This window comes from Bombus impatiens, unplaced genomic scaffold, assembly GCF_000188095.3.
Source record: "Bombus impatiens unplaced genomic scaffold, BIMP_2.2 scf_0107, whole genome shotgun sequence".
Classification (NCBI taxonomy): Eukaryota; Metazoa; Arthropoda; class Insecta; order Hymenoptera; family Apidae; genus Bombus; species Bombus impatiens.
The window spans coordinates 569,906-587,950 of NT_176526.1; the positions used below are offsets into that span (position 1 = coordinate 569,906).

At 36.5% G+C, this 18,045-nt stretch overlaps 2 protein-coding genes across 16 annotated transcripts in view; one reads left to right on the forward strand and one right to left on the reverse strand.

Moving 5' to 3' along the window:
- LOC100748280 (basement membrane-specific heparan sulfate proteoglycan core protein) overlaps positions 1–14,832 on the forward strand; it is a 189,285-nt gene extending 174,453 nt beyond the window's left edge. For 13 of the 15 annotated variants that reach the window (XM_033318695.1, XM_024364820.2, XM_033318696.1 and 10 more), the window contains 24 exons: positions 74–1,883; positions 2,011–2,307; positions 2,675–2,814; positions 2,885–3,065; positions 3,159–3,188; positions 3,495–3,755; positions 3,962–4,501; positions 4,739–5,153; positions 5,673–5,820; positions 6,034–6,310; positions 6,625–6,885; positions 7,233–7,499; positions 7,794–7,982; positions 8,461–8,730; positions 8,942–9,093; positions 9,179–9,486; positions 9,686–10,152; positions 10,240–10,405; positions 11,847–12,240; positions 12,317–12,683; positions 12,765–12,966; positions 13,082–13,432; positions 13,514–13,920; positions 14,003–14,832. In XM_033318695.1, coding sequence (XP_033174586.1) covers positions 74–1,883; positions 2,011–2,307; positions 2,675–2,814; positions 2,885–3,065; positions 3,159–3,188; positions 3,495–3,755; positions 3,962–4,501; positions 4,739–5,153; positions 5,673–5,820; positions 6,034–6,310; positions 6,625–6,885; positions 7,233–7,499; positions 7,794–7,982; positions 8,461–8,730; positions 8,942–9,093; positions 9,179–9,486; positions 9,686–10,152; positions 10,240–10,405; positions 11,847–12,240; positions 12,317–12,683; positions 12,765–12,966; positions 13,082–13,432; positions 13,514–13,772 — 7,752 coding nt within the window. In that variant the 3' untranslated portion in view covers positions 13,773–13,920; positions 14,003–14,832. Of the gene's footprint in view, positions 1–73; positions 1,884–2,010; positions 2,308–2,674; positions 2,815–2,884; positions 3,066–3,158; positions 3,189–3,494; positions 3,756–3,961; positions 4,502–4,738; positions 5,154–5,672; positions 5,821–6,033; positions 6,311–6,624; positions 6,886–7,232; positions 7,500–7,793; positions 7,983–8,460; positions 8,731–8,941; positions 9,094–9,178; positions 9,487–9,685; positions 10,153–10,239; positions 10,406–10,664; positions 11,643–11,846; positions 12,241–12,316; positions 12,684–12,764; positions 12,967–13,081; positions 13,433–13,513; positions 13,921–14,002 lie in introns of those variants that run through there. The other 2 variants (XM_033318707.1, XM_012380722.3) reach the window with 2 other exon arrangements.
- Positions 14,833–14,927: 95 nt separating this feature from the next.
- Positions 14,928–17,090, reverse strand: LOC100742012 (protein-S-isoprenylcysteine O-methyltransferase). Its single transcript, XM_003486365.4, has 3 exons — positions 16,623–17,090; positions 16,053–16,532; positions 14,928–15,979 (listed from the first exon to the last, which is right to left on the reverse strand). The coding sequence occupies exons 1-3, from the start codon at positions 16,818–16,820 to the stop codon at positions 15,797–15,799; spliced, it is 861 nt and encodes a 286-aa protein (XP_003486413.1). The 5' UTR covers positions 16,821–17,090; the 3' UTR covers positions 14,928–15,796.
- Positions 17,091–18,045: the final 955 nt, after the last annotated feature.

Consider the following 18,045-nt stretch of genomic DNA (forward strand, 5'->3'; position numbering starts at 1 on the left):
TTTACGTTGCAGTTAATGAAAAACCTACAGAATTTTACCTACAGAATTGTCACGAGACGGTACTGTTTTACAGATTCGAGTTTCATTTACCAATTCCGTCAGGGACTTCTCTCTCATCGAGTCTAGAACACCAGATAGTCTACCAATCACAGACGGTATTCGTTTGGACACAGTCAGCCGCGAAATCATCTACAACGAATTCCCTAACCGTGGGAACAACGATGTTTACTACTGGCAGCTGCCTAGCATTTTCCTAGGCGATCAAGTTACCTCCTATGGTGGCAACCTCAAATATACTGTTCGCTATGTTCCGTCTCCAGGTGGTCAAAGCTCGAAAAACAACGCTGCTGACGTCGAGTTGATCAGCGCCAACGATATCAACTTGCTGTACTTCTCCAAAGAGTCTCCCGAGCCAAATACTCCCCAGACTTTCGTCGTACCTCTGTTAGAACAATATTGGCAACGCAACGATGGAACACAGGCTGACAGAGAACACTTGCTAATGGCCCTGGCTGACATTCGCGCGATTAGGATTAAAGCCACATATACCACCCACACCGACGAGGCTGCTTTGTCGTTGGTATCCCTGGATACAGCTGAAAAGTACAACACAGGTCGAGCAAGAGCCGTAGAGGTGGAGGAATGTTCTTGTCCAGTGGGTTACAAGGGACTATCTTGCGAGGACTGCGATGTTGGATACACTAGAGGTGGCGAAGGTCTCTATCTGGGTACGTGCGAGCCTTGCTACTGCAATGGTCATTCCAACCAATGTAATCCTGACACGGGAGTATGCGAGAACTGTGCTCACCATACCACTGGCGACTTGTGCGAGTTCTGTGAATCAGGATACACGGGTGACGCGACTCGAGGAACTCCTTACGATTGCACAGGTCGCGAGGTAAACCATACTGATTGCAACGAAATGGGTTCACGTAGCAGCTTGTACATTGGTGATAGATGTGATTGTAAACGAAACGTCGAGGGACGGCAGTGTAACAGGTGTCGTCCAGCTACATTTGGACTGTCCGCAGAAAATCCGGATGGGTGTAGCGAGTGTTACTGCAGTGGACTGACCGATCAATGTCACGAGAGTTCCTTATACGTTCAGCAGATTCCCATGTGGGTATACGACAACCAACACGGATTTACTCTAACCGATTCGACGAGACAGGAAATCATCGACCACCGTGATTTCGAATTGAACTTGGCTACGAACGAAATAGGGTATCGTTATCCGGATAGCAGACGACGCAGCTTGTTGTGGTCCCTGCCGCCCATTTTCACTGGCAACAAGGTTAAAAGCTACGGAGGAAGTCTGACTTTGACTCAACATATCACTGCCATTCCTGGGGCTCAGAGTTACAAGGATCAAGATATTATCTTGATTGGAAATGGGATCACGTTGTTCTGGACGAATCCTATTGACATCCAGCCTGACGTTCCATTGACTTACTCGGTGCCATTCAGGGAATCAGAGTGGAAGCGTTTGACCACCGAGGGGCCTCGAGTCAGCTCCAGGACCGATCTGATGACTGTACTCTCTAACTTGGAGGCGATTTTGGTTCGTGCAACCCACAGCGAAGGAATGAGAGCCACCTACATTAGCGACATAAGCCTGGACACAGCCGTGGAGCACCCAACTGGCAACAGAAGAGCTGTCCAAGTGGAAGTTTGTCGCTGCCCGACCGGATACGTTGGAACATCCTGCGAGTCTTGCGCAACAGGTTACTACAGAGACACTAGCGACCGATCCGTCAGCTACCTGGGCTCCTGCATCCTATGTCCTTGCAACAACAACGAGGAAAGCTGCGAGATGACGCACACTGGCCACGTGAAGTGCCACTGCAAGCCAGGATTTGTGGGCCAGTATTGTCAATACACTGGTACGTATGAAAGACACTTCGAAGTACTTATTGTTAGATTTATTGGAAGCTTGTCAGGGTTCAAGAAAATTCTCTAAAGCAATTTAGGATGAAGAAGATATTAAATGAAATATTTTGGATCGGTTAGATGGGCTGATGGTAAGTCTAACGCCAGTGACGAGCGTGTTAAAGGCAAATTCGTGGGTTCTGTTCACGTGCAGTTACAAGTCCCCACACCCATTTTATATCTATTTCTCAATGACTCCGTGCGACGGCTGGCCACTAACTTCGTCCAGCATGCCACCAGGGCCCATTGAAAGAACTACTAATGGATCGTGGAGGAGCTGGTACGTTTACGTCCAGCAGAATCCTTTCAATGTAATATGCTGCATCGTGGACGATCATGGAACGGAACTGATCAAAGTTATAACGACGGTCACGCCAGGTTTGATGAGCCAAATTAAAGGAATATTCGTGTTTGTCCCTGGAAGGGTGGAACATCATGGTTTCATCTTCATTCGTGTTTTAGTTTAGTTCATTATTGGATATGATTGTTTCCTTTGGTCACACCTATGGATCACATATGTTCACTACTGACTATTTCATAGATCTTCTAACTTTTTGACCACTTTGATTTGTTGGTCCGGTTAATTCCTTGGTTAAACCTTGGTTAATGGGCTTCTTGTATCAAACTGAGTGTAAAATGTTGGATTTGGACAATTAAGTCCTTCTTCATTATTTCCATTTATATGTTTCTATGTTATATGATTCCAAAGACATGCTTCTTTTAACTTTTATGGTATTTCTTACAGAAGGCACAATATCGACCACCACGACAAGTCGTCCACCCTTAAATCCACCAAAGATTGTGGTTTATATCAGAGAACCCGAGTTCCAGATCGTTGAAGCTGGAGGTACTGTTAGGTACCATTGCTTTGAAAGAACGGACAATGTAAGAAAAATAAATAAATCATTTGGAAAGATATGTGCGGTGGATGTATTAAATATTTCTTGGAATACAGGGATCTTTGCACATCAGATGGGAAAAAGAAGGTGACGAATTACCAATAGGAAGAAGCATAGACGACAAGCGTGGCTTATTGATCATTCGAGACTTGAAAGTGTCTGATAGCGGCATTTACATTTGTCAAATCAGCGATGGAGTACATATTGGTTACAAGAACGTCACTCTCACTGTTGGAGGTAACATAAAAAGAATTTGACTACTAAAAAATATTCACCTTCGTACATATTTTATTAATATTATTGAGTATCGTATAATTCATCCGGACGCAGCTTTCCCGCGAAGTTTGCTGGACATTCCAGGTACACGAATCTTAGCTTAGATACCAGTAGTAATAACTTAGCTACACATACAATGCTACAACATGCCACAGCAACATATAATGCTACAATAAAATGTCCTATCTGCGTCTATACTTAGGTTTAATTTGGCAGATGATACATAATAAGTAAAATAATGATACAACTTCCAATATTCCACATTTTGAAAAGTGAGAAGATGCCAGATAAGGCAACAGTCAATTAATCAGAACGACATTAACACAATACATTAATTATCTTGATTACATTTGGATAATTTTATTCTCCTATTTAAACACTCAAATTTAGTTCCACCAAGGGTTATCGTCGAGCCATCATCTTTACAAGTAATGGAAGGAGAACCAGCGGAATTCCGGTGCGAGGCAACTGGAAATCCCCCGCCACGAGTCGAATGGATTCGTGTCTATGGTCCCATGAGCCCGGGTGTAGTGGTCAACAATGGAATTTTGCTCCTTAGATCTGCTTCGAGGTACGATGCCGCCGAATATAAATGCGTGGCAAGGAATAACGTTGGCGTGGACGAGAGAACTGTCATTCTTCATGTTGAAGGTACCGTTGACTGTCATTCCATTCTTGTGTCGTTACCTTGTAAGATGTTTTCAAGAGATTTGTGTTTTTGCATCTAACAATCTTTAATTGTAGAATGATATTAAAATTAGGAAATTAACAGAAGTTAGCAAATACACTTCCATTGACAGTTTTAATATTGTGCTATAAAGAAAATAGTCCTTACAAGATGATCATTTTGTCTATAGGAAAATCCACTCAACCCATAATACCACCAACCATCACCCCGTCACAATGGTTCGGTCAACCTGGAGAAACGATCGTGATAACGTGCGTGACATCTTTAATAACGAATCTTACCTGGTCTAGAGAAAGAAACCCACTACCTCACACAGCCAGCCAACGTGATGGTGTCTTAACAATTGTAAATCCTACCCCTTATGACTCCGGTATCTACGTCTGTACGTCGACCAGCTACATAGGAATGACTAACAGCACTATCAACATAACAGTAACGTCTAGAACACCAGCACCGTTTGTCAAGGTGACGCCTGAGAAACAGACCGTTCCTCAAGGCAACATAGCTGAAATAAGGTGTCTAACAAGCAGAGAACCCGGTGAACATTTGACGTGGAGCAAGTATCTTCAACCGCTAAGCTCTAATGTACGACAAGTAGGAGACACTTTGAGAATTGTCGACATCCAAATTGCTGACAGGGGTATATACGTGTGTCGAGTCACTGGACCAAGTGGAACTCACGAAGCTAGCGCCATGATCGAGGTCGAACGTGAGTAAATATTAAATTTTCTGTTCCTTACACAAAATTGTCCAGTAATCGAACCACGTATCACTGCTTTAGTAAATTTTTGTATGTATATATCTTTGTATAATGATCTTTGACTCGTAGATGAATATATTAGAATTAAAATTAAAATTTACTAATTGTATTATAATCTATTCACACACAAGCTTAAGAATCGTTTAGGAATAACTTTTATTTCACTAATTGGGCTTGTTTAAACAGGCAGGGAACCTCCATTGGTAGAGATCTATCCCAAGAATGTCCCTCCAGTTACTCTGGATGGGTCCACGGATCTCCAATGTCGAGCAACTGGAATCCCCATGCCAGAGTTACATTGGTCTCACGAATCTGGTCGACCGTTGCCCCATAATATTAAACAACTTCCTGGTGGTGTTCTGAGACTAACCAACATCACAGCCAGCGATGGTGGGTCGTACGTCTGTACCGCTATCAATCCCGCCGGAACGAATTCAGCCATGGTATACGTAGAAGTTCAATCCATGCCTGTCATCAGTATATCGCCCCAATCTGGAATGCTGCACGTGAGACCTGGAGATAGGGTACGACTACTATGCAGCGCAAATGGATTTCCGGAACCTTCAGTTACTTGGAGCAGACATCCGAACGTAGTATCACTGTAAGTTACTTTTTAAAAGGAAGATCTTATAATTAGACTGCTGATTTTCATGCAACTTCATCAGAACATAATTAAAAAGGTAGAAAGTTATAAGAACCTTGATAGAAAATGATTTTATCTACCAAGAATTCTAAAAAGCATTATGCTTATTATGTATTCCGTTACAGAGTGTGTGAGGAAAGTAATCGGACTGATACTCTGAAAATATATATCTGCAAATACCTCAAGTACAAATGAACTTTGTTCCCTCTAAAATATTCTTCAGAAACTATATAACACCATAAAATTACCAGTTCCCGAAAAACGACATCAATCTCATTACTTTTCTGACATACTATATGAGGTAAACATAAAGTAAAAGTCCAAGAAACAGTACTAGGTATAATATTTTATAGATGAAAGTACAGCATACTCTCTTAGTTGCATCCATGAAAATATGAATTTGCATAAATACTTGCAGTCTAATAATAATAGTGAAAAGTAAAAGCCAGAGGTAACCGCTGGATTTTTCTGCAATAGTACAACCAATGAATTGGCAGCCCCTCATCAGGCCGTTTATGAAATACACTCCGCTTCTTCGAGTGACGAAGGTTCATACATCTGCCATGCAAGTAGCAGAGTAGGAACTACTGAGGAACGAGTCTATATCAGAGTAGAGGATATAAATGTACGTGTTCTTATAATTGTCCTGTAATTGTACGTGTTCCTATAATTGTCCTGTAATTGTACATGTTCCTTGTTGTGGTATTTTTACAATAGCTCACAAAAATATTTAAACACTAACCACTTGATATCGTTCATTTGTCAGAACACGTATCTGCTGTAACCATAGCTTAAGAATATGATGAGTATTAATGAAACATTGAAATATTCGTTGTAGGACGGAAATGATAACGCTATACGAACGGACTACCTCAGGATCCCCGATGGCGGCAAGGTGGAAATGCGTTGCCACGTGCAAGATTCCGATGGACACAGAATTTATCTGGATTGGAGAAGGGCGGACGATAGACCACTGCCAGCTGGTAATTCCGTTGACAATGGTGTACTGATCATCCCTGTCGTGGATAAAAGCGCCGCAGGAGAGTACGTTTGCACTGGGAGAGACCTAACTGGAAATGTTCTCTTCAGAGCCACATCTGTCCTTGAAGTATTATGTAAGATCTTCGATCGAGCTTTGTCTTGCTTACATAATATGAGAACAGAAGTGGGTTAAGTCAAGTATTCAGCAAATTGAATAATTCTTTGTTTACCATAGACATGAATATAAAGTACTTAACGCAACAATTGATCTCATTATTTTATGTGACATAATATCTCGATTTAATTTAGTTTAATTTTTTAATTTAATTTAATGAATTCTCCTACTTTTGTATGATTAATTAAGTTTAATCCACTTTTGTTTACAATGCCTTATGTGCGAGTTGAACAATCACAGAATTAAAAATTATTTGTTTATATATTGTTGCAGCTCCACCAAGGATTGTGTTAATCCCACCAAGACAAACAGTCCGATCCGGAGAAAATCCATCAATCGAATGTCGTACCACTGGTGACGAACCAATGAACATAGAATGGGATGCCATAGGGCGTAGCTTACCTCATTCGGTGACACACCATCGTGGACTTCTCCAGTTCCATGGAATCACTTATTCTGACGCGGGAAAATATGTTTGTAAAGCTACCAATGAAGCAGGAACTGCTGAAGCTGTTGCCGAAGTTCTAGTGAATCGTACGTAATACGTACTCTGATTCTAATAGTTCTATAATAAAACTCCATTCATCAGACTTCATTTTTGGGACAATGACTTAGCCAGTGAGCATATAAGAGGAGTTTATGCAATCAAACAGGGCCGCATTTATACTTTTATATAACATAATATAGTTATAGGTTTTAAAGTTAAGTCGTAAAATTTGGTCCCACAAGAGTGAGATCCCAGTTTGCGCTTAATGCACCTTCTGGTAAACGCAGCCTTGTAATCAAACACTAATAAACACTTCCACTGAGTTCAGATAAATGGAGCTCTAATATATAGCTATAAAATGAAATGTAATCCTGCTATAATCCATATATTTCAGAAAATCCTTACGAGAACACAGAAGTCAGACATCTCGAAAGAGACATGGTTACATATGTGGGACAACCTGTGCGTTTACGATGCATGGTCAGCGATAGAGCTACAATACACTGGTCCAGGGAAGGACTGCCATTGCCACCTAATGCTAGAATCAAAGACGATTATTTGGATCTACCTAGAGTAAGACTGGAAGACAGTGGAAGGTACATCTGCCAGACCCAAACCTCTCATGGGGTTTCCAGTGATTATGTTAATTTAAATGTCTCACGTAAGTTGAAATCCATGGTTTCTATCACATCATGCATGGTGTTCTTCCTTCACTTTCATACTTTTCATTTTTCTCGATACAAATCAAGTAATATAATTAGACAACATACGATCAAAAAACTATGACTAGAAGGGTATGTATTGTACCTGAATGTGCTAAATTGTACCTGAGCATGAATCATTTTGGATTGAATCCAATTCAGTTCAATTTGAGCAAAATTAATCATCAGCAAGTCATGATACAGATTCGATGGACACAGTTTTTATTTATGGTTGTCGCGGTATTGTTTATTAGTACTTAATTTGCGTACGGATTGCACGCGTGTGAACCCAATGCAGTGCAGGGAAAGCAGTTGCGTCTGCAGCGTTCAAGGATGCTTTCTGTTGGATTACTATTGCAATGTGAATGCTATCTTCTATCCTGATAACCGCTACTACTTCAACAGCAAACGGTGGATTCCCCACTATCTTCAACAACTAGGCGGTTTGTTTTGTTTCAACAAATTATGTGTTCCCGATTTGTGATGTCTATTGGACAGTTAATGCTTTTCTCCTTCTTTTGTTGAACAAGATTAACATTTTCTTACTGTTCCTCTCAAACTATCTCTACCCTAATAGAAAAAAATCAGGAACACAGTCTGACTGCGAAATAGATCTTCATCCCGTCACTACCTTACACTTTGTATCGTTGTGTTCATGGTACTAAAGGTTGAGAGAATTAGAAACTTTGCACAATGATCATAGAAAAGGATATTAACATCTTAGCAAGGTTATTTAATATCTTCCACATGTGTTCGTTATTCTGTAGAATAGCCTGCTCCTGATCCAAATGATATCCATTGTCATTTTAGATTTATCCTAAACTCAATGTCATAGGAAGCAATAATGGAAAGGGGTTCACGTTCATACATTTTAAAAATAACTTTCAATGCATTCTGCTAACTCTATTGTTTATATTTTAGCAACTACAATACCTGCTGTCAGTGTGGAAGTCTCTCAGGATCCAGTGAACATTGGGGATAACATTGACATACGTTGTGCATGCTCTGGAACTCATAATCCACGTTACTACTGGTCCAGACCTAACCATTCTAGTCTGCCACAAAATGCTCAAGTGCATGGAAACACTTTAAGATTGTCTAACGTGACTGTCAGTGACAGTGGACTGTACAGATGCACTGCAGATACTCCTGATGGTACCTTCGAGCAGGACTTCAATCTTGTTGTCCATGGTAATGTTTCATACTTAATTATTCTATTATTCTATTTATTTCCCAGTATTCTAATCTTTATACTTTATTTATTGATCATTCAAGTAATATAGTAAACTAATAAAGTCTTTATTTCATACTTATGCTTACAAAATTATGCTTCAATGTAAGTATATACAATAAGTTCAAAGCTCCAAAAATATACATCTTCAATTGAGGATTCTTTTATTAGGTGGAAACAACGATGCTCCAGCAATTGAAACCAAGCTTGCTCCTTATGGCTCCAGTCTAGAAATGGATTGTCGTCCTAGCATCGATCCACCACTGACGTTCTCTTGGAGCAAACTAGGAGGTATTTTGCAACCTGACGCTCAAGTGTTTGAGGTACGATAATCATAATATAAAAATCATAATTAAAAACGATAGCAGAAGACATTCTGACTCCATGTATTATCTTTTTCCTTCTTAGAGCAAATTGAAGCTAACCAACGTCAAGGCAGAGGATGCAGGCACGTACATCTGCACTGTGAACAACGACCATGAAAATATAGAAATACCGACTATGCTTGTCGTAACTGGAGTAGTTCCATACTTCAGTCAGGCACCTCAAAGTTTCATCGCTTTACCTCCACTAGCTGACTCATATCTGAAATTCAACATAGAGATCTCATTCAAACCACAGAGCTATGATGGTATAATCCTGTACAATGATGAATCCAACCGTGGAAATGGAGACTTTATTATGTTGTCACTGGTTAGAGGCTACCCACAATTTAGGTAATTATCAATAACTAACTTAAAAATAACTAACTTAAAAATATAACTAATATGCAATTAAAATGCAATAATGTATAGAACGTGCATGATATGCAAAGATACATAACATATCTAGTTGTAATATTTTAAACGCGAAACAAATTTTTGTGTGGGTTCTGTTTCTTTAATTGCATTTATAATAAGAATTTTCCTATGTTAGCTTTGATCTTGGTTCTGGACCAACTATGATTCGGGCAGAAAAGCCTGTAACACTTGGAGAGTGGCATACTATAAAACTCCAACGTCACAGAAAGGAGGGAACCATGTTAGTCGATGGTGAAGGCCCTTACAAAGGTATCGCAGATGGCAGAAAACAAGGATTGGATATGAAATCATTATTGTTTGTGGGTGGAGTCCCCAGTGGTACCATAATTACCAAATATGCAGAGATCAACAGTGGTTTCGTTGGCTGTATCAGTAGATTGGTAATTGGAGAAAAGGAAATTGATCTGATTGGTGATCAGACAGATAGCTCTGGGATCACTAACTGTGAAACTTGTGCTGAAAATCCTTGTAACAATGGTGGTGTATGTCAAGAAGCTGCTACAAAGAATGGATACATTTGTCTGTGTCGTGCTGACTACAGTGGCAAGCACTGTGACTATGTTGGACAGCCTTGTTATCCAGGTAAAAATATATTTTAATTACTTTTTATTTTTTCATTTTTGTCTTTTGTTTTTATATCTGTACAATTGTAATTGTCTATAATTATAGGTGCATGTGGTGAAGGCGATTGCATAAACAAGGAAACGGGCTTCGAATGCTATTGTCCTTACGGAACAACCGGTGCTCGTTGCGAGAATACGATGAAGGTCTATGAACCAGCCTTCCATGACGATAAATCCTATATAGCACACGATACACCTAAAGCTCTTAGACGGTAAGTATCTGAACAGTGCATGATGCATGATTAGAAAAGTTAGCCCAATTTTTTTGCTGCATATGTCCCTTATTTTTTATATTTGTCAGTAAACAATTAGAAAGTTTTTACTTTAGAGTTTCATGTTAAACAATTTATTATATGTATGTTTAAATGTTAATCGATGGATACAAAGACTCTCTAAAGGTTCCTCAGGCGCACTTTAACTTGCCCCCAATAAAAGGAAATCCCTGATCTTAATTGGAACAATGATTTTCAGGCCGAGAATGAACCCAACCAAAAGATACGATCGATTACGAGCACGCAACGCACAAGTTAGAAATCCACGATCAAGGCCACATCACCACAATAAGCTGCACCACACGAAACATTAGTCCTTTTTTTCACAACCAAACCCTTTCAATGCACATAATGATAAAAAAGAAAAAAAGAAACGAAGGAAAAGTCATTTATAACTATTAAATGTTTGTAGAGAACGAATCGATTCTTATGTAACTGCTATTTATAGTTAGTCAGCATATTATATATTATATGTGTATTATATATATTTTTTTTATGAGAATTTTATTTACAATTAGATTTTTTTGTGTCTGCCTCATACGTGTCATAGATGATTATGTTGAAGCCTGTATAGTGAGTAGTTCCTTGGAATGAACCTCATGGTGCTGTAATATTAGAGTATCAATTAATATACTTACGTTATACTTTTCATATAACAACCTTTTACAGGTCCAAGTAATTATTTTCATAGCAACATTATTTCAGAAACAATTCTTGTCGATAGAGCTCTCTTTTTATTAAGATGCCATTCGATTCGTTGGATCTTGGACCATAAAGGGTTTTTTGTACAGCTTCTTGAATAATACATTTTAACGCATGTTTAACGCGTGTTAGTTATTTTAATTATTGTTTAAAGTAAACCATTAATAAGATCACTACCAAACAAGAAAGGCACTTTACAGTAGTATCAAGAGCTTATTATTGGCATTATTGTGTTGTGGCATTATACGCGATTTGTGTACTAAGCACACACTCAACACATTCACACACACACTTAATATCAGGCACATCTTAAGATGTTTGTACTTATTTTGTAAGAACCTGTTTGATGTATGTGCCATAAGTGGTGTGTTTCTAGGGCCAGAATGACCGTTTATATGTATTTCGACGGGCTTCGAGTGATGCTATAAGTATAAATATATGTCTTGAGATGCAAATAAAAATTGATTTAACAGGATTTTTGTCATTTTGCTGATTACCTGCCTTCATAGTAGTTTATGAACATCAAAGAGGGTAAGTCACGTTTCAAAAGGAAAATTGTGTGTCCCTCCAATGTATTTTCTCCCATTAATTCTAATATTTTCTCCTACTAACAGGAACTAATTTCTACATCTAATGTTAAATCAGGACAATGACTTTAATATTTCCAATGTTATTACAGATTGAAAGTAGCAATGAACTTCAATCCTCTGGACAATCAAGATGGCATACTGATGTATTGTGCTCAAAGTGAAGAGGGACTTGGAGACTTCGTTGCGTTGGTAGTCAAGGATGAACGTGTCGAATTTCGATACGACATTGGTTCTGGCCTGGCGATCATTAGATCAAACCATGTTCTTCAACCTGGTGTATGGACACATGTCTCCATCAACAGGGACTTCAAGGAGGGGAATTTGACTATAAATGGAGAACCTACAATAGGAGGCAAGTCTCCCGGGACTGCTCGCACCATGACGCTTAATACACTACTCTATATTGGAGGCGTTGATCGCAGAAGAATTATAGTGAACAGAAATGCCGGTGTAGATAGGACTTTTCGTGGTTGCATCAGTGATGTAAGCTCATCATAAACTTTTTCAGAAGATTCTTGATAGAATTATCCAAATAAAACATATTCTATTATATTCTCAGCTTGGAGTGTCTTCGATGAATGTAGACATCCTAAAGTCTGCCTTGGATTCAGTAAACATAGATGACTGCAATGTTCTACATCCTAATCAAACCAAGTTGACTACTGTAATCACTATTCCACCATCCACTACAACTCCCTATGATCCGTGTGCCTCCAATCCTTGCATTCATGGAATGTGTCAGAATACTGATTCGTACGACTATTCATGCACCTGTGAATACGGCTACGTGGGAAGAAACTGTGAGAACATTTTGAAGCAATGTGAACTGTTGCTTCCCTGTAGAAATGGAGGCACTTGTACAGACCTCCATGGGTCCTACAAATGCGATTGTCGCTTAGGCTACAATGGACAGAATTGTGAAAAGTGTAAGTATTTCAGAGAATCAATTTTAGTACTAAATACAAATATTTATTTTACAATCTTATTAATTTCTCTTTGATTTTCAGTGGCGGAGGTAACTTACGATGTTGCATTCAGAGGGGATGGTTGGTTAGAGTTAGATAAGTCTGTAATGGCCCATGAAGAAGAACGTGAAGTGTTAGGTTTCGAAATTTCAACGAACAAGACCAAAGGACTGATCATGTGGCATGGGCAGACGCCAAATGATCTTAATCTTGATCACTACATGGCTCTTGCTGTGGTTGATGGGTAATTAACAACATTCTTTTTAATTAAACACAATAATTTATGAATTCATTTGCAAGCAATAAGTATTCTATTCCAGTTTTTAGAATAAATATTTTATTTAATCTGCTATTTTCAGTTATGTAGAGTATCAATACAACTTGGGTACAGGACCAGTAGTGATTCGTGTCACTGCACAGAAGGTAGATGATGGAGAACGACACAGAATAATCTTAAAGCGCCAGGGAAGTGATGGAAGCATAGAATTAAATGGAGAACACATGGAGAGCAGTGCTAGCTATGGAACACAGCAAGATTTGAATGCTAGAGGCAGTGTGTACTTAGGTGGAGTGCCAGACTATGCTATGACTTATGGAAAATATCAAGAAGGATTTTCTGGTTGCATTTACACCATGGAGGTGCAAGATTCTGGGGCCATAGACATTGGAGAAAAATCTATAAGGGGAAAGAACGTTTCACCATGCACTAGGTAAATGAAAAAATAATTTTCTGTTAAGAAAACAACATGGAAACTGTATAAAATGGTCTGTTAATCTTTCATGCTGCTTAGAGCAAGATGGATACCCTCTTCCTTAGTATTTACCAACGCGGATACGGACATCTTCGACGCGTTTGTTCCTCCACCTCCTGTCAATATAATCCACCCTAAACCAGCGGCAAATTTGGCTGCGTACAGTATCAAAAATTACTCATTGTTAATCCTACTTCAAAATCTGCTCGCCTTCACCATGGATATCCGAGAGCAGAGCGTGCTTTTCACAGTATTATGCATAGACACTATAAATGCGATGAAATGTATATTGAGTTAAGTGTTATTTAATTGGATTAGGTCTTGTTTAAGTGAATACGTGTCCTTTCAACAATGATTTAATAATGAAGAAACACGTATTCTCTGGTAACTTATGGAATTAATCCAATTTGTAAATTGTTTAACGCTTCGTTAACATTGAGGACAAGGTAAATTATTAACATTTTAACAAGTAAGGATTATTAATGTTTTAATAACCCTTTTTTCTCTTTATTCCTTTTTGTTTTATAGTTATTTGGACGATAGACTTCCAACAAGAGGCGACCTTGGAAAGATATGGAAGTGGTTTATTTAAGTGAAGGGACAATTATATTATTCAGTTTGTAAAGCCTACCACGGCAAATGATATATGTATAAGCAGTTTTATATCTGTACGTGTACAGAATATGTTTCTGACAACATTTTATAACCGAATTAACTACATTTTATACAGTTCTTTGTTTTTATAAAGTACGATAGATTCTTTCCTCATATTAGCCAATCCTATTCCCTTTTTTATTTTTTTTATCTGACAATGCTTTTTTTTCAATTGACTGCCATGTTCAAAGAATGAACGTTGAGGCGACTGCGAATGGATACAATAATATTATATTATGTCATGCATAAGTTTTCACTGCCATTGTCTGAGTTGTTAACTTCCCATAGACTTCCTCTAATCTTTAGCTAAGCAAACACTAAAAATGGCTCCATTAGTTCATAATTCTAGTTGTAACGTTACAACAAATTCTCTTTGAATTGAGAATGTTTATCTTCGACATATAGAAAAACATAAGAAATAAGTTGTATTACAAAGTAAAATTTTTATTCCAACATTTATCTGGACCAATGATAGGCCCTATTATTGATTGTTCTATGACTTCTATACAAATTTGTTTTCCTTTCTTTTTATTGAAACACTTAAAACTTCATTATGTGATACTAACAAAGGAAAGTTACTTACAAGTATTTGCATAGTTAAGATACGGTGCTAGTAAAATATGTTGCTAGTTCTAAGGAGATTTGTATTCAATGAAAATGCGACGGAAGTGTGTAAATAATTATAATTAGTCTCTCAAACCTTAGCGTTTTCTTACATTCTGTATAACCGCTATTTCTCAGAGGAAATATTGCATAAAAAACGAATAGGTAAGGATTAAATGAAAGATTCGACAAACGATACATTTACAGATTACTATTATTTGTTTATTCATGAATTATTACAACGATACATTGTCATTTATTTCCTTTTGTTAGTGCATTTGCCTATTAAACTGTCAATTAAAAAATGCAGATTCTCTCACATGGAAAGTAGTAACAATCATGGGCATTTTCTAGATTCGTATGACAAACAAAATATGATAATATACATTTTGTGTGACTCAAGTCTAATGCACAACGATAATTCAATTATTTTTCATTTTTCTTTTTTCTATCTATAAATAATACTACATATTCTCTTAGTAAAATTCTCATAATCTAAATTCATTCTTTGGTTTCACAATAATAAAAATATATAGGCCATGAATCATCAAGGCAAGATCGATAATTAACATCAGTATATCAAAAAGCTTTGTCGATACTAAAATATTGTAAATGATTATGTACAGACTTAATGATATTGTAAGTACATTGCTGAAATCTCTAAAACTTTCTTATTATCCAACATCGAACGAATGCTTTCTAAATGTCAATGCAAATGTTAGCTACAGCATTATATTTATTACTTTGCATTTCGTATATATATATATGTATATATATATACACGCGCGCACACACACACACACACACACATATATGTAATAAGCATAAATATAAAAAGAAAGTGTATAATCTACCAACTGAAAGTAACCATATAATGAAAGTGTAGTCTATTGTTATATGAATAATTCTTCAAAATGAAATGAGACAATAAATATAATTTTGTTAAGAAAACCTCCCTTAATTATTGCATTGTTGCTTGAGGTACAATAAAAAACATAGTCAGTACAAATAATGTTAAGATTAAACCTGAGGAATTGATAGAGTGTTTCAGACACATACTGGCTGCTATAAATTCAGCTTGTAACCAGATATATATGGTAGTCCTGTACTAACTTTCTTCTGATATTCTACGTAATCCTGCCCAAAGAAATTAAGCAGAGTGATCTCTTCGATTAAAATGCGATCGTGGAAGAACTTCCAAGATACTCCAGTGTATGCAAGGAAACAAACTGGATTCTGGAGTATTAGCTACAAAGACAAATATAAAACTTGTCTATACTTCAGTAAAATATTATACATATTTAATATGAAAGATTATTACCTGCGTTCCTATAGACCAATAAAACCAGCCCACATAACTAGGATGCCTGCAAATTCTGTAAACTCCATACGTAATCAGTTCGTGACTATCCATCTTTTCACTCTGCACAATATGATTAAAATTATGCTTGGCAGTAAACATTGCCAATTTCCTCAAAACTTCCCCGCAAATGCATAGTACAAGTCCAAAGTATGATATAAAAGAAGATTCTTTCATTGCGGAATAATAATGCCTTTCTATGACAAATTCTATCCAGCTAGAACATGCTGCTACTCCATAAGCTATGCTGTGATTTAGAATAAAACTGTCGATGGAAAGAGTAGATGGATTTATCCAAGCTATGCTTAGAAATTCTGTGTAATGGAATATTGCCATTATAGTGATATATACTCCGAACATTTGCCATGAAGATGGTGCAACAAAGGACACAATAATCCCAATACCAAAGGCATATCCTAGGAGAACTGCCCTTACAGCAACCTGTTAAATGTAAGTATTCATAAAATAAATTGATGTCTTCATAATAATTCACATAAATGAATCGTTATAATAGTAATATATTTAAAATACCTGATAAGCAAAGTCGCGAAACGCAAGAAGTACAAGTATATTTAAGAATCCATATTGAAATAAATGCGTAAACCAAATGTTGTTAAAATATTCTTGAAAAACATTGAATTCTAACCTTAACAATACTTCTGGTAGGATTGCGATTAAACCAGCGGCGATAAAACAAAAGAAACTAAGCTTTCCATTGTAACACAGCATTTTCTAAGATTTATGTAACTTTATCTTACTTAAATATGTAATTCACCATTTCTATCAAATATTAATCGCAGGTTAGTTTTTAACCTTACTTTAACTATAGATCGCCAACAGAATTAAATCAAATAGCATTCCACAAAGTTTGAAAAAATGGTATTCTTTTAGAATGTAAAAATTTCACAAATTGCGTTTCTCCTTATTTTCAGCATTTAGAAACTAGTAATAAACGATATAAAAAATTGAACTTCATCTTTTATAAACGAATACGTATTCACAGATATTAATATCATAGTTATTAACAAACAAAATATATTTTAGCCAGATTATAACAAATAAAATGAAGTAGATGTGAAACAATAGCATACATTTTTTAAATAATTTGAAGTACATTTATTAACTATAAATTAATACCATTCAATTTTAATTTAATTTTATATAAATCACATTTTTAGTTTTCTCTATTAAAATTAATATTTGTTTCTCTATGTTACAGAAACTTCAATTTTACATCTTCAATAATCTACAATCAACAATCAACAATCAATGCTACATTATTTAAATAATAATACATGTTCATTACTATATTATTATATTATATTATTATTTATTGTATTATATTACATATTAGATTATAGTGCAAATAAATTATTATAAACAATATATCATATATGATTACTATCTGCATTAAATTGAATTTTACACTTACACAGAAATAATGAATAACAATTTATATATTTAAACAAACTTTTTTATTTATCAAAACCATCACCATATAAATAATAAGTTCTATAAACCACAAATTTAAACAAAAGAGATGAAGTCAAAATAATATTACAAATCGAAAATTAAAGCAATTCGCAAAAAATTTTCCCAGCTTCTCGGTTTTGTATCAGGAGAACATAACATCATAGGAGGTGGCACAAGTTCGACAATTCTTAGAATATGACGTCATTTTTCGGAATGAAAATTTTATTGCTATTTTATTATTTCCTCGTACATTTATTCATGGAATTTCACGTCATTTTTGGGCGAGGATGTTTTCTCACTAGGAAAGGAAATTTTTTGACAGTTTTTAAATTAAAAACACACTGATTTCCTTGTATTTTTCGATTTATTAAACGTAATTCAGGCTATACAGAATGATATAAAGATAATATATTGTTATTTGTATAGTAATGCAATATAATCTAACAAAATAATATAATTTCTCTTATTAATAAGTATAATA